Source organism: Trichosurus vulpecula, chromosome 9, assembly GCF_011100635.1.
Source record: "Trichosurus vulpecula isolate mTriVul1 chromosome 9, mTriVul1.pri, whole genome shotgun sequence".
Classification (NCBI taxonomy): Eukaryota; Metazoa; Chordata; class Mammalia; order Diprotodontia; family Phalangeridae; genus Trichosurus; species Trichosurus vulpecula.
This window is the reverse complement of record NC_050581.1, coordinates 140354408-140368777: the sequence shown is the minus strand read 5'-3', so window position 1 is coordinate 140368777 and position 14370 is coordinate 140354408. Positions and strand designations below refer to the sequence as shown.

The window sequence follows — 14370 nt, the reverse complement described above, 5'->3', positions numbered from 1 at the left end:
TGGATTAAGAAAAATTGAAGGGGAGGGGGAGTGGAAAAGATCACTGAAATACCATGCTCCAAGAGAAGATGGGAGAATGTCTTTTCTGAACTTTGTATCATCCCAACATCTTAGTACAGCAATCTGTACAGATTACGTATTTAATGAACATTTGTTGAAAGAACAATAAAATTAGAGTTTTCATTTGAGTCCTACATATGGCACATCTACAAAAGAATGAGGTCAAACATTTAAATCACTATTCAGTGTGTGTGGAGGGGCTTCCTGGTGACCCCTTCTCAGCAGAATATTTTTACAGGGACAAAATAAAATCCATAGGATTACAAAGGAAACCAAATACTGTATGAAATACCATACAGGGAACTATAAAAATAAAATTCGTAGGATTACAAAGGAAACCAAATACTGTATGAAATACCATACATGGCAGCATATTGAAAATATTAAAAAAATATTAAATTAAAAAATAATAAAAAAAATTTTAAAATCCCATTCACAGACCCCTAGTATTCCATTGTGCCATTTCATTTAGTGTAGTGGATAGAAACTGGCCAGGAAGTCAGGAGAAGCCACGTTCAAGCCTCACCTCTGACACACATAGGCTAAGTCAATTAACCTATTAGTGCCAACAATTCTCAGACTACTGCAGAGCAGTTGCTTTTACAGAGAGAGTTTCTTCATAGGAAATTACTGAAATATCTGACATATATACATATATACATACATATAGACGGAGACAGAGAAATATAAAGAAATATAGATTCACACACATTTTAAAAACTGAGTTGTGCAAAGTGAACTAGTTTTTCTCAGCAACAAAGAGGCTAAGCTTTGTGTACTCTTGAAGAGCACTTCCAGAACTGGTTGTCTGTAAAGCACACATATATTACTAGTGGGGGAAAAAAGATCCTATCAGATACTAGAGGTCATGGAGTAGTATTAGACCCTTGGCCAGTCCTAAACAGTCACAGAGGACATGCACACAGTATTTCAACAGCTGACAAAGCTGGAGAGAGAAATGTGTCCTCAGGAACAGGATGGTGATGAGAGCAGGACCGTGTGATCCAAGGCTATCCTCCTGCCATTTCCACTGTGACCGCACTTTGAATCTCACCACTTGAACAGAGCCGAAAGCTAGCTGCTTTTATCTTCAAAGTTCAAATGCAAGCCCAGGGAGCATGAATAGACCAAAAACTTTTGAAAGTAATATTGATCTAAAAAAAGTTTTATCCATCAACTTCGAGCCCCCAAAACTGCAGTCTTCACCAAATCTATGATCTCTCATTGCCCAGGTGATATTACAGAGACTCATAAAAGTGATATTCCACATGGGTGTGAAAATGATGAAAGTTAATTATATGTCCACTAGGCATTTTTCCTTAGAATTAACTGACAGTTTGGGCTTTGGAAAGAGGAAAGAGTCTTTGTTTTACTTCCTTAAACACTACACACAATTCAGCATTTGTTGTGGAAGAGACATAAGACCCTTGAAATGCTCAAATGAAACCATGGCTTTTCCCACCTATCAACTCACTCACCTTTACACTTCAAGGACATGAACTTTAACTTTTGAAATGGCACAAGAGAAAGAGCAAAGAGAAAATACTTGGCATGGGAGAGTGCAAAGAGCTGAAGAAACATTATTGGTATCTCACCATTCTGTTGAATAAAGGCTGTACTTATTTATTGCCCCCACACTCTATAAAATGTTGAGATAATTCAAAAGCAGATCAGGGGAAGTCAGGGGCTCAACAAATAGCACCTGTCCATACGTGGTAACTAAAATGCTTGTAAAAAATGTTTTTTAAAAAGATAACTGGCTTGATTTCAGCTAGAAAGATGACAAAGGAATCACCATGTGGACTATATGTCTCATACCATATAAGCCAGAAATAAGCTACTCTACTATAGTCAATTATTCAAGCTGGGGAGAAACTGGAGTATGGAGGAGAAGAGAAATGAAGCTGTTTTGTTCATTAGGTTAGGAGACCACAATAGGACCCTGGCAAAACACTGATGTTAAGGATATCACCCATGTGGCGTTTTTTTTTAAACAGCAAGAGATATTCATACAGCACTACACATAAGAAAAATATGTTACTGGCTGCAAAAATCGAATGTGCTATATAATAACAAAGCCCCTCATAGTGGGGCTTTATTATACCAACGAGATATGATAAGCAGAAAGTGAAAAGAGCAAAAGAGGAAAAAGCAGATCAATACAAAAGGACTTATTTTCTCTTTCCTCATTGGTCTTACAGTTCATCCAGCTCTATGGCTGTTACCCTGCCCACATTCAGTAAATTCTCCATATCAGTTACTTCATAGAATATGACTTGTACCACTTAATGCGACTGAATCTGCGTGGCTTGCCCCTCAGAGTCTTTTGTGAACTCTCAGATGTTCTCCTGCTTTAAGGCAGATATCATCAGATGGGTTGTTAAAGCAGACAAGCTCACAAACGCACTGATGGTGTAGACCCCAGACACATCTAATTAAAGCCAATTTCTCCTACTCCTTCAACTAGATGAACCCTTTATTAAAAATCAGCTTACGTATCAATAAACTTAAACTCTAAAGGTAAGTTTTGGTCAACGAGATACCAATTTAGAGAAAGAAGCAAAGAAAATTTTCTTTCACTGTTTTATCATCGATCACTGCAGACTTTCACTGAGTGGGACTCATTTGTATAGCTCACAATTCTTTTCTTGATTATCTGAAATCTCACATACCTAGATGTTGTTCAGTCTCTGCTATAGAGTTCTAGGGCTTGCTACAAAGTACTGATTACCAAATTAAGTGGGCAGCTAGGTGGTACAGTGGATAGAGTGCCAGACTGGGACTCAGGAAGATTCATCTTCCTTATTAGCTGTATGACCGTAGGCAACTCACTTAATGAAACTGAAACTGTCAACTGTCTACCTGATTCACAATCCACTTGATTCACAAAACAACTACATTCATGGATAAGAAAAATGTGGTCATTTAGTCCCCATTGTGGCACTTTTGGTCAGAAGGAACTCGGTACATGAAGGAATTTCATCTTCCCCATGACTTTATTCCTGGCTTTCGCTCTGTATTTTACCTCTGGCTCAGTTTACTAGTCCATGAATATGCATAGTGTTATTTCTTCACACAGAAGAACATTTAAAATATTTTATAACATGGATGATACATTAAACATATTACATGCAAAAAGATTTCCATAACTACAGGATTGTCCACTGGGTCACATGACATTTGAGTCCCAGGCAATATCTAACTTATTGATCACTCCTAACACTAAGGGGGTAATATGAGAATATTATAATAATGATAGCTAGCTAGTGACTGTGTTCTAGATGTTGTGCTAAGCACTTTATAAATATTGTCTCATAATAGATAAAACAAGAAAAGATTTATGATTAAACATCGAATTTCCTTACTCCAACCCAAATACTAAGGCTAAGGTCTGAATATTTCAAACTGAATGGCAGAAGAAGCAGTAATTATGTAGCTTAATGAACATACTTATATTTTAGGGATTTAAGCCAATTCTAAAAAGCCAACACTAGACAGACTTTTTTTGTGCACCTTAAAGTCTTTCTGTGGTTCCTTAAGTACTGCTGGGTAGAAACTAGGTCCATGTATATAGAAACACTAAAATGATGCCTAAGAGTTTCTGAATATCCAAGAGCAGAATTTAAAGGCCATTACCCTTCTAAGTCTACCATACATGAACAGATAAAGGAGACATACAGAGCAAAGGAGTGGGGGAAGAGATAGATAGGAGAGAATGAGAGAGGAATGGGGGTCAGAGAAAGAGAGAGATAAGGGGGTCAGAGAGAAATGGAGGCACAGACACAAACAGGTTGGATATAAACTGAAAGGGAGAAGAAATACACAGAGTAAGGAAAACAGATTAAAATTTTATACCCAAAAAAGGAACTCAGGTTCATAAGGCCAGTGAGCAAATAATTTTCAAATTACATGAGCTGTAAAAACACAATGAAAATGAAATCTATCAAGTCCCTAATTTAACTATATTCTACCTAAATGAAAAAGTTTACCTTAGAAACCTGGCTACACCACACTTGTCCATATCTCAAAGGCACCAAATATATCAGGTAGAAGAGATGGATTTACCTATTACACTTTTGGCAAATGAGGCTCTCTTCAAGGTTGCCAGGCCCAGGTCTCCTATTTTCACAGATCCGGTTGGTCCAGTGATAAAAATATTGTCACATTTTAAATCTCTGTGAATAATTGGTGGAGTCCTTGTGTGCAAAAACAGTAGGCCTTTCAGGATCTGCCGGCACCAGCTGCGGAGAACCTTGGGTTTCATCACTTTAAATCGTTTCAGATATCTGCAGAGAGGGTGAAAAGGTACAACCACAAAGCTTACTAAAATGATTGATCTCAGTGGTCTTTTAGAAAGCAGTTTATTTTAAAAGTTGTTCAAGTTCAATTTGAAAAAGCGAGATATTTCTATTTCTGAACCAGCTTTAAAATCTAATACAAATGTTAAGATCTAGTACTCCTCACTAATTCTGTTAGGAAAATGTCCTTTTCTTAGGCATTACCAGCAGTGTCAATTGCTAGGTCATAGGTATATGCTTCTCTTCCCAACCATTCTGTAAAAGATATGCCAGGTCATCATGACATTGTGATGTCTAGATCTTTCACTTAGCCCCAAAGTTAAAAATAAGTTTTAGTAAGAAGGGTCACAGTCTAGTACTTATGGACCACACTTTTTATAAGCAGCAAAGAGATGATGAATTTAAATCTCTAGTAGAAAATCTGAGGGATGTATCAATGTAAACACTAAAAAAAGAATCATTCCAAAATGTATACCGACAGGATACTATAATAGTACATCTATTACAGTAGCAAATATATTTAGGGAAGAGTGCTAAGTTAAAAAAAAAATTACATGTCCATTGATAACCCAAGGTCTCTTTTATACTGCCATGTTGTGCAATGACCAAAAGCACACGCCTGGTAAAAGTTGGTTACACAAAATACCCATTGGGAATAAATAAATTTGTTTAACACTTCTACAAATCCTGGTGCCCTCTTCTTAATCCCCACTGCATGTTTTGGATGGTAAAACTAATACCCTACTAACATAGCCCATTTTGGGAGCCATTAAAATGAAATATGGCCAGATTCCAAACTGGAATAGATTCTTGGACTATGACAAACCACGCAGATATAAAAAAGAAACCAAGGAAGTAAAATCAAGTAATAGCCTGCATATCTGTTGTCATGCATGGAATAAAATAGAATAAAATAAAATAGATGTGAAAGAAACTACAGACTGTGAAAGTTATCTTTTCTGGGATGAATGCCACTCGGACTCCAAATAAAGAAATGCTTGATTTTTGTGATGAGTTTACATACATACGTGGATATGTATGCATGTATGTAAATATATACGAATATAGTGTGTGTGTGTGTGTGTGTGTATGTATGCATGTGTTTATTTATTTGTATCCAGGTAGGGTGGTGGGAAGAAAGACAGGATTTCTTTGATGGTGGAGTTAAGGTATTTGACAGTACAGAGATCAGCGTGGTAACTTACGTTTTTAATGTTCCAGAAGTCATTAGTTCAGTTACCAGCACAATGCATCTTTTTCCTTTAGTGCAAGACTCCCAGAAGTCATAGAATCTAACGATGTTTGGATGTTGCAGGCCTTTCAGCATTTCGGCTTCTTCTTTAAATCTTTGCCTCTCCAACTTTGTCAGTTTTCTGTCCTGTAATTGAGATATGTACAAAATCAATTAGAAATTGCTTTTACAGCCCAACATTAAAATTAACAGTAGTAGCAGATCATATTTCAGAATCTGCTAAGTGAAGGTTTCTCAGTCTCTTTATGGGATACAGAAAATTGTTACGGAATATCAATCAGGTACTTATGAACTTTATCCTCATTTAAGTCAGTGATACAAATGCATTTGCTACCTCAAAAAAAGCGTGTACAGAATGAGAAAAAAGCAATTCCTTATTGGGTCTTTGCTGTCAAATTTCAGGCAAAGCACTGACTTAATTTTATTGACTAAAGCCTTTGAATTCCACTCACCCAACATTTATAAAATGGTGCGAGGTACTGTGCATAGTGCAGAAATATAAAGACAAAATGATGAAAGGGATCTCTACTACAAGGAACTGACATTCTCCTGAAGGGACACTGTGTGTGTGTGTGTGTGTGTGTGTGTGTGTGTGTGTGTGTGTGTGTGTGTGTGTGGTGGGTGTGTGTGTGTACACACACAGACACATAGACAGATCAGCTATAGATAAAGTAATGCAAAGTCATTTTAAGAGGGAGAAAGCACTAACAGCTGGAGGTAGTGGGAAGAGAAAGCCTCATGCAGGAAGCTGCACCTGAATTATGCTTTGATAGAAAAAAAAAGGATTCTAAGATATGGAGGTAAAGAAAGAACTCATTCGAGGTCTATGGGACTACCTAAGTTACATATTTACACACACATTCACATACACACATTACATACAGGCTGGTTAACTGTGATAAAGTGGCCACATAGGAGAATAATGGGAAATTTATTGGAAAAGATAGATAGAGCCACATTGTAAATGTCAGGGGGGAGATTTTTTTATGTTGTTCCAGAGACATAGTAAAAAAAAAAATACATATATATACACACACACACACATATGTATATTTGTGTGTATACATATACGCACATATATACAAACACATAATTAAGATATGCACTGAATCAATTAGAAATGGCTTTATATATGTATATATGTTTATATATGTACAGATGTTTATATATGAAAATACACACATATATGTAGTACCTACCCCTCTGGAACTTCTCTATCTGGCAATCTCATCAGCGGAGAACACAAAAGGAAGGAAAAACCACTTCTGACCAGACAAATTAGTATCATCAACTTGATATATCAAAACAAGGCATTTTACTACTAAGTAACTCCCTTAGATGCTTACTCACAGCCTGATTTCCTCTTACTTTAAAATCAACTTCAACAAACTTGATTACTTGGTTTCAAAATTATTAGAAAATTAGACAGAATGTATCAAAAGGCGATTCAAGGTGAAAAGTGGCTATGAGGAAAAAACCAGAAAAACTATAAATGACAGATAAATTTAAAAATTAGGCAAGTATAAGGCCATTTCATTTTGGGGATGAGGTATGGAAAGGAGTGGAAGAACAATTTATGCATCTCAATAGTCCTTTAGGGTTACTGCTGTACAATTCATAGACACACTGGCTCTTGACAAAGCCAAAATGGCTCTTCATGATAACCACTTCCCATGACCACCAGAGGCCATGTGGTCAAATGCATACTCATTTGACCAAGAAGCCCCTCCACAACAACTCTAAGAAGGAGTAATCTAGCCTTTTCTTGATGATTTCTAGTGAAGGGGAACCCATTACCTGCAGTTGTGTGACTACAGGGGAGATATGTAACCTCTCTGAGATTTGGTCTTCACATATAAGAAATATGGACAAGGAAGGTCCACAAGCACCTTCAGAGGCACCACTTTTCTATGACACATAGTTCTAATTGTTAGGAAGTTTTTCCTACATGAAACTTAAAGCTGCCTCTCTGCAATGTCATCTCACTGTTTTTAGTTCGCCCACTGGGGATTGGCACAGTAAATTTAATCCTTCTGCATGACAGTCCTTTGTAGGCTGTTACCATAACCGCCAAGCCCCAAACTCCAAGACTTCTCTCCAGTGGTAGGATCTCCAGTCCCTGTCCCTTAACTATCCTGGTTACACTCCTCTGAATGCTCCACAACTTTTCAATGTCTTTCCTAAAATATGGTGCTGGGAACTGAATGCAACACTCCAGGTGTGGTCTTAATGTGGCAGAGTATTGCAAAAAATGGCAATGTCCCTCATTCTAGATGCTTTCCTCAAAGAACTTACATTCAATTAAAAGACAGGTAAATACTAGACAATGTGATGAACACTAACAACCTAAGGAGATCAGTAAAGGTTTCCCATGAAAGGCAGCACCTGAAATTCTAAGACGTAGAACTGAGAAGGGTGGGCATTCTAGGCATAGGAGACAGCTTGTGAATAGACAAAAAATGTAGGAGATGGAGTGCTGAGTTAAGGGGACAGCCAAGTTGTTAGAACATAGAAATCACGAGGGGGAATAATGTGAAATAAATTTAGAAAAGGTAGATGGAAGACAAATTGTGAAGGGCTTTAAGGCTGAAGAGTTTGGATTTTAAAGTCAATAGAAAGCCTCTTAATATTCTTGAGCAGCAGGGACACAGCCAGACCCATGCTTTGAGAAAATTATCTTGGTAACTATGTGGAAAATACTAGACGGGGCAAACTAGAAGCTAGGAGACCTAATAAAATAAGTCCAGATGAAAAAATGATTAGAACCTGAATTAGCGTGGTGGCAATATGAGTGGTGAGAAAAGGAAAATATAAGAGATACAGAGATAACTTTGACACGACATGACGGGCTGAGGGAACGGGAAGGGTCAAGAATGACTGAGTTTGCAAAACCTTGGTGACTAGAAAGATCCTCAACAGCAATAGGGAGATTTGGAGGAGGAGAAGATGAGTTCAGCTTTGAGCTTGAGATACCTGCAGTACTTCTAAGTGGAGACCACAGAATCTTAAGTTTACAACTGGAAGAGATCTCCCCTTTAAACATTCGACTAGTTCTAATTCTATCATCTATACCACATTTCTCTCCTCCTTGTCCACAAGGTGCAAAAAGACTTTGTCGAAGTCCACATACACAATTCTCCTCTATCTATGGATGTATAAACTCCATAAAAGAAGGAAATGTGGGTACTCTGGCATCACTGGCTCTTGACAAAGCCAAAATTGCTCTTCATGATAACCACTTCCCGTCCAAGACGTTTACAAACCATCTGTTTAATACTATTATAGAATTTTGCCAGGTATTAGAATCAACCTCACTGGCCCATATTTTCTAAATCCTGCTCTTCCACATCACTTTTTAATAATGAGAATTTCATTTACCCTCTTCAAGTGCCCTGGTACGCTCTCCTCACATCCTTCTATGATTTTTCAGTGATCACTGAGAATGTCTAGGCAACCATACCTGCCACTTATATCTCCAGTACCTAGCACAGTGCCTGGCACCCTGTAGATGCTTAATAAATGCTTATTAATTTTTTGGGAACTTTAGACTATAGTTCTTCCAGGTCCGGTGACAAGATTATCTAGAATATGTAGGTATCCTTTTCACTCTCTATATTTCGCTCTGTCTTTTCCAGTCTAAGGATCATTCTCCTTGGCAGAGAAATGAGAAGCAAAATGAGAGTTAAGTAGTTCTGTCCTCTTTCTATCATCTGTTATCATCAATGTGTTCAATCTAGGAAGGGATCCCATCCCTTGCTTGGATCCTCTCTTCCCTGATATAACTATTTAAAAACAACCTCTCCATACCCCCCCACCCCGCCATAACCACCACCACCACCACCACCACCACAACCCTGTTTGTTTTCCTTAGTATTCATTTAAGGCAAAATGGAAAAATGATGTTCTACTATATTTTGTTAAATAAAACAGGGAAGGCAATACATTTTAGAAAGATTCCATTGGGAATGATTAAAATCAATATAAATTAGAGCTTAAAAGACAAGAACTCCCAGCCATCTAGAAAACTCTACATTATGATGTATAACCACTCAATCTTTGATATTTTCTGTAAGCCAAGGGGTTCACTTTCTCCCAAGTGATAAAGCAGTGATAAAATTCTCTGATGTGGAAAGGAGGAAATCTCTTTACAAAAATTTTATTCTTTACTAAAGTTTCTCAGGAAAAAGTCACAATCTGATGGGGAAAATCAGGCAGAATTACTTAACATGGAAAATTAGCTGCAGCCTTGTTTACACAATGGAATAGAAGCCACGTCAGACACTCTTTATCCTCAGATCTAACTCCAGGTGTGTCCTACTTAACATGCTGGGGAAAGGAAAAATGGCTCCACCAACAGAAAAGTCAGTATTAAAAATAAAAAAAGCTGTATAGGCACAGGCAAAGAGTGATTTCCAAGGGAAGGTGTTTAGGATCAAATTACGACATCTTCCATCATTGCATGTACTTGCTGGTTGGAGGAGTGCACAAGGTTAGGAAAAATAAAGCATTGGTTTGAATGCACTTTCCAGCACTAAAAACATTGAAGACAACACTCTGGCAGGAGTTGGCAGGAATGAAGAAAATAGACTTTGTAGGCATGCTGGGATGTAGCAATAAGTACACTGGATCTGAAGTTAAGAGTCTGCGGTTCAAGCCTTGACTAACAGAGCTATAAAGAATCCATGAGATCTAACCTCATTTTACAGATTCCTTATCTGTAAAGATATGTGTCCACTTTACCACAGTTAACCAGCCTGCCAGTGGTTCCCTCTTGTATATATGTAATATATGTGTATATGTGAGCGTGTATATAAATATGTAAATATCTCAAATACATTCTTTTCTTACCTCCCTATCTTAGAATCCTTTTTTCCTTAAGTTGAGATTCATGGGGTTTAAGTGACTTGTCTGAGGTATGGCAGTTAGTGTCTGAGACAGGATTCAAACCTGGCTCTTCTTGACTCTAAGGCCAGCATTCTGTCTGCTACACCACGATTCCTTTCTCAGCTCCACACAGCTGTGTGACTACAGGGAAGACATTTAACCTCTGAGCTGTGGGCTCTACATCTAAGAAATGAGGACAATCATCCTTATGCCCATTCCACACAGGATTAGAGTGAGAAGTTTATAAAACTTGGAGCACCAAGCAAATGTAAGTCATTAATACCCTGATCTTGGCCTCAAGCACCTAGTGTGTGAATCTGACATATCTCTTCTATTGATTACATTTTGCATTGTATTGATGTAAGAGTTTCATTTTTCATAGCTCAAAAAAATTTACATTATGGATTTCCTGAAAACTTCCCAGAGGCAACAGTATTTGCTTTGAATTCAGAAGGCTTAGGTTCAAATCCTGCCTGGGTCTCCACTTCCTCATTTGCAAAAATAAGAGGTTTGAGCTTGATGGCTTCTGAAGTGCCTTCCAGTTCTAGATTTATGATAATATGAACTTTCACTTCCTATACAGATCAAGGACCCTGGCATCTTTCGCCTTTGAGTCTCAGGATTTATCATAAGGCCTTGCATACAGTAGGTGCTAAATGTCTGTTGAAATGAATAAATGTATCTCATGGGACTTGACGGAATTAGATAATAGAACCTATTGAACCCTCTCCAACCAAATCTAAACAGGTTTATCAATAAGTCATTAAACCTCAAAGGAAGTTCATTTCTCTGGCTTAGTGAGATTTTCTTTTGGTTTGGCAAATTCCCAAACACATCATACACTCCCCCCTCAGCAGGAGACAGTATTAGCCTTCTCTCTCTGTCTTTTCAAACTGAGCCATTAGGATCAAGCAAGCATGTATGAAGCCCCGCTACTATGCATAAGAATCTACACTTAGATGCTGAAAATACGGAGGCCAAAACTGGAACAAACCCAGCCCTATGGAGTTTTTATCTTATAAGGGGAAGCAACACATATGCAGATAAGGAAATACAAAGTGTACAGAGAGTAATCATGCAGAGGGGTAGGACTAACAGCTGGGAATAGGGATCAGGAAAGGTTGAAGGCAACAAACAGTTATGCCTTTTACACAGAAACACGTAAGCTCTCTACAATGCAGGGAAGCTTACAAAATAAGGAGGAGACAGGCCATCCAATTAAAAAAATGGTTATTTAAAGGACAGCACAAAGTCAAGCTTCTATAGTTTTGAAATCTAAATCGATGCCAAGTTGGAGAGCTTAACAAATAAATATACAAAAGGTCCCTTGTTAAGGCTTTTTCCCAACAGGAAAGAAAAGCCTGAACTTCAGAAGATTTCTCTCTTTTTAAAGACACTCCCCCATGCCTGAGCAGTAAAATTCAGTCTTGTGACCATTTCAGGGGGCCCAATCCATCCACTGCCAGAGTTGCTCTCAAACATGTCAGAGTCCTTCCACTGGGGGGGTTGAGCTGTGGGCCTAGCTAGGCCTGAGGAGGAAGGGAAGACTACAAGGACTCCAAGCTCAGTGTTTTTAAGGCAAGATTATAACCTATCTATCTACACAGTGATCTGATGAGTAGATCTTCAGAAAATAAGGACCTAAGTAGTTTATCTCTATGTAAACACACATTTGAAGGCAAAGCAGCAACTCCATGAACTCAGGTCAGCATTTTCTGAGTGGCTCAAATTCAATCAAGTGTGTGAATGATGGCTCACTATTACCGCTGAGGGAAATTGAGCCAATAAATATAGTGTATTCATTTCCTCATCTGTCAAATAAGGGAGATGGACTAAACAATCTCTTCAGTCTCTTTTAGCTGTAAATCTATTATGCTGTGATTGGTGATATGTTTGTTTCACTTGGGGTGACCCCTAGCACACAAATGGAATTGATCTCAGAAAACCTCTCAAAGACATTCAATGGGGGGAGAAAAAGCCCTGCTTTCACATTCTTTTGGTAAGCTTCTTAAGGGCAGGACATGCGTCATGGACTTCTGCGGGTCACAGAATAGACACTCTATAAATACTTGCTAAACTGAAATAGACTAAACACTAACATAAGCCTCTAAACTGAGATTTAATTGAATTAACATTTAGTAAGCACTTGCTCCAGATAAGGCACCTAGACCATGAGGATTCCAATTGAGAAAGAGCACACACTTATCTGCTCTCAAGGAGTTTACCATCCAATGTGGGAAAGACATGTATGGAAACAACTACGATATAATGGAGAATGAGATAAGCAGAAAAGGGCCATGTAGGGGACAGCACAGTGAATTTGGTGACACAAATAACCAGATTCAAGCACCACCTCAGACACTTACTGTGTGATCTTGGCAAGTTGCATAACCTCCCTCAGTCCTGTTTGCCTGATCTATAAAATGAGAAAGGTGGATCAGTTGCCCATTAAGGTTTTTTCCAGCTTTCAATCTATGGTTCTCTTGACCCCCAAGGTCCCTTCCAGTTCCAAAATCTATGGTTGCATAGAAGGAAAGGACCAAGCACAGTGCATTCCTACAGGAAAGAGGAAGTGTTCACACTAGTTGAAGGACATCAAAGGAAGGTATCATGGAGAAGGTGGCCTGGGGTAAAGAGTCCATTCTAAGACTAAAGTTGGAACAACTTTAAAGTGAACAACAGCATGGAGATGGGAGACGGCAGGATGAGACCAGCAATGAAACAGTAGTTCCTTTTACTTGGTGTGTAGAGACTCAAGGATAGTACTAAAAAGATAAGGCTGCAAAGAATGGATAGAGCCAGACTGAGGGGTCTAGAAGGCTGGAATTTCTATTTTATTCAGTAGGCAACAAAAGAATCATTGAAAGTCATACAGTCAGAGCGACACATCAGGAACAGCGATAGGGATTTATTGATGGCATTTATATATAATACACAAATGATAGATTGTATGTAATGCTTTATCATAATCATTACATAAATGCTTTAACTTAGCTGATCTCAACAACCCTGGGAGGGTATTATCATTTCTCTCTTCTCTGCCCCAGCCCTGTCTGATTTTCTGGATTTCAAAACCACACCTTTGCTCCAGCTGGCTCATCCCGGAACTTCCCTCCTTGTCCTGGAACAGCCTTCCACTACAGCAGCTTGCTCATCCATTAGTGAGCTCCTCCTCAAGAGTCTGCTTTGCAGAATAACCCAGGATGGTTTTCATTCTCCTCCAGGTCCTATTGCTGACTTTCTGGACATGCCCAGGTATATCCATACCTAACTTCCTGCCTTCCCTCCCATCCCTATTATTCACATCCTTTTTCTAGGTCATCTTCTCCCAACAGAATGTAAGCTCCTTGAGGGCAGGGACTGTCTCTTTTTCTTTAAATTTGCATCCCTAGCAGTTAGCTTAGTGCCTGACACACAGTAAGTGCTTTTTTGTTTTGTTCAGTTGTTTTCAGTCATGACCAACTTTTCTTGACCCCATTTGGGGATTTCTTGGCAAAGATACTGGAGTGGTTTGCCGTTTTCTTCTCCAGTTCATTTTATAGATGAGGAAGCAGAGGCAAAGAGGGTTAAGTGACTTACCCAGGGTCACACAGCTAGTAAGTGTCTGAGGCCATATTTGAATTCAGGAAGATCAGTCTTTGGGACTTCAGGCTGGCATTCTATCTCTCATGCTCCCAGTAAATGCTTAATAAATGTGTATTACCTTCCTAACTTGTTCCTATTATCCATGTTTGGCAGATGAGGAAAAGCTGAGTGACTTGCTCAAAGCTACATAGCCTTTACATGTCAGAAGGGTGATTTAAATCCAGGTCTTCTGGACTCCAAACTCCAGCACTCTCTCCCCTCCAAAGAATGGAGTGGAAAGAGAACTGGTGG

General features: G+C 38.6%; 1 protein-coding gene across 12 annotated transcripts in view; it reads right to left on the bottom strand.

Annotated features, from left to right (window-relative positions):
* Positions 1 to 14370, bottom strand: part of WNK2 (WNK lysine deficient protein kinase 2) — a 226545-nt gene that overhangs the window by 134674 nt on the left and 77501 nt on the right. For all 12 annotated transcript variants that reach the window (XM_036737448.1, XM_036737451.1, XM_036737450.1 and 9 more), the window contains exons 3-4: positions 5564 to 5736; positions 4126 to 4346 (exon numbers count right to left, since the gene is read on the bottom strand). In XM_036737448.1, the coding sequence (XP_036593343.1) occupies positions 4126 to 4346; positions 5564 to 5736 (394 nt within the window). The remainder of the gene's footprint in view (positions 1 to 4125; positions 4347 to 5563; positions 5737 to 14370) is intronic.